General features: G+C 48.3%; 1 protein-coding gene across 1 annotated transcript; it reads left to right on the plus strand.

Annotated features, from left to right (window-relative positions):
- Positions 1 to 968: 968 nt before the first annotated feature.
- On the plus strand, positions 969 to 1,310 carry WHR41_09611 (uncharacterized protein; the record flags this gene model as incomplete). The annotated part of the gene is made up of 2 exons (XM_069378214.1): positions 969 to 990; positions 1,039 to 1,310. 2 exons carry the CDS (start codon positions 969 to 971, stop codon positions 1,308 to 1,310), a joined length of 294 nt encoding a protein of 97 aa, XP_069224790.1.
- Between the last annotated feature and the right edge of the window lie 207 nt (positions 1,311 to 1,517).

Below are 1,517 nucleotides of genomic sequence, written 5' to 3' on the forward strand. Positions count from 1 at the left end.
AGGTTGGCTACATATATACAGTCCTTACCTCCAATATGTAGAGAATGTATGGGAATGATCTTGCGTACGATGCTACTGATCAGAAAATGACCAACAGGTTATGAGCCCGGTATGCGTAGTGGAGTGGTTGTGCGTAAAATCCCCATGTTGAGGGGTAAAGCCTGGGGCAACTTGAAGCCTGCTGGTTGCACTTGCACGAAAAACCCCTGAGGGGGTCAGCCCGCCGTGGTTGTGCGTTCGAAACCCGCTGCCAGCACGTTGATATCTCCTTCTGCGTTCAGTGGTTAAGGGGGTGTGTTGGTATATTATCCACTTAACGCTGTGCGAGAATGTGGTGCCACATTTTTTCTCACAACAGATAGATCTATGGCTGTCCACGATGACCAGGGTCAATCTCAGAGTCATGTGTTTGAGGAGCAACCAAAGGATAATGACGAGAACATTGATCCAGTCTTGCTGAACTGGGCGCTCAGAAGTGCTCGCAAAAAGTCTGACTCAGGTGTAGCAAATGTGGTTGAAGTAGCCATAGTATCACATTCTCTAGTTCGTGATGCAATTGAATTTATCGATATTACTTCAATGTTACTTGCGTGATGAAATGTCGAAGGTAAGTATTGTGAAATCTTGACCCCCTCGCTTGCCTGACCCGCTCGCTTGCCAATCACGTTAGATTTAAAACGCCTAATCTTGACCCTATAGATTTGGTCAAATCCCCAAGGTGAAGGCACCCTCGCTTACGTTTACCTCTCAGTTTCATCACGATGACAACTTCTTCTTCGACCAAATTCTGACACATGAATTGCGTGTTGCTTGAATAAAGGTAAGTCAGACATCCTGGAGGAACCAGAGAGTCACCTAATGACTCCCTCCGTTATTCACAACTCAATATCAGCATTCAAATCACACCATTGAAGTTACGCACCCTCAATCTCCAGTAAACTTGTCAGGAGACCCTCTAAACCGTCAAGATGTCTAACTTCAACCGCGGCTGCAAGTATATCACGTCCACTCAGATACGCACTCACTGACATCCAAGAGGCACCTGCGGCCTTCTCCGGTATATTCTCGACCTCCCTGGATCCTCGGACGACGCTCGCACAACCCTGTGCCACTGTCACAGTTGCAAGCGCGCTTTCGGCGGCGCCTTCGGTCTAACTGCCAAAACGGCTAAAGAAAATTTGAAATACACGACGTCAACCACTCCAAAGGTATTCGTGCAGGATAACGGCGTGCATAGGGAGTTTTGCGGGCAGTGCGGGGTTTTAATTTCGAGTATGAGGAGCAGGCTAAAAACGAGTTCAGATTTGTGATTGATGCTTCTGTTTCCCTTAATCCTTACAGGGTACATTGCTGACCGGATTTGTGGTCCTGTAGGTACTTGTGTGTGAGTACTTTGGATGACGGGAGCAATGCGCTGCCGCCAAAGGGCGAGTTCTTCACTAGAAGCTTTGGACAGTCCGTGCACACGGACAGTCAATGCACGCGTCGCGCGTCATGGACGAAACGCGTTCAACGGT

Source organism: Cladosporium halotolerans (assembly GCF_011745625.1).
Source record: "Cladosporium halotolerans strain TM138-S3 chromosome Unknown Sca278, whole genome shotgun sequence".
Lineage (NCBI taxonomy): Eukaryota > Fungi > Ascomycota > Dothideomycetes > Cladosporiales > Cladosporiaceae > Cladosporium > Cladosporium halotolerans.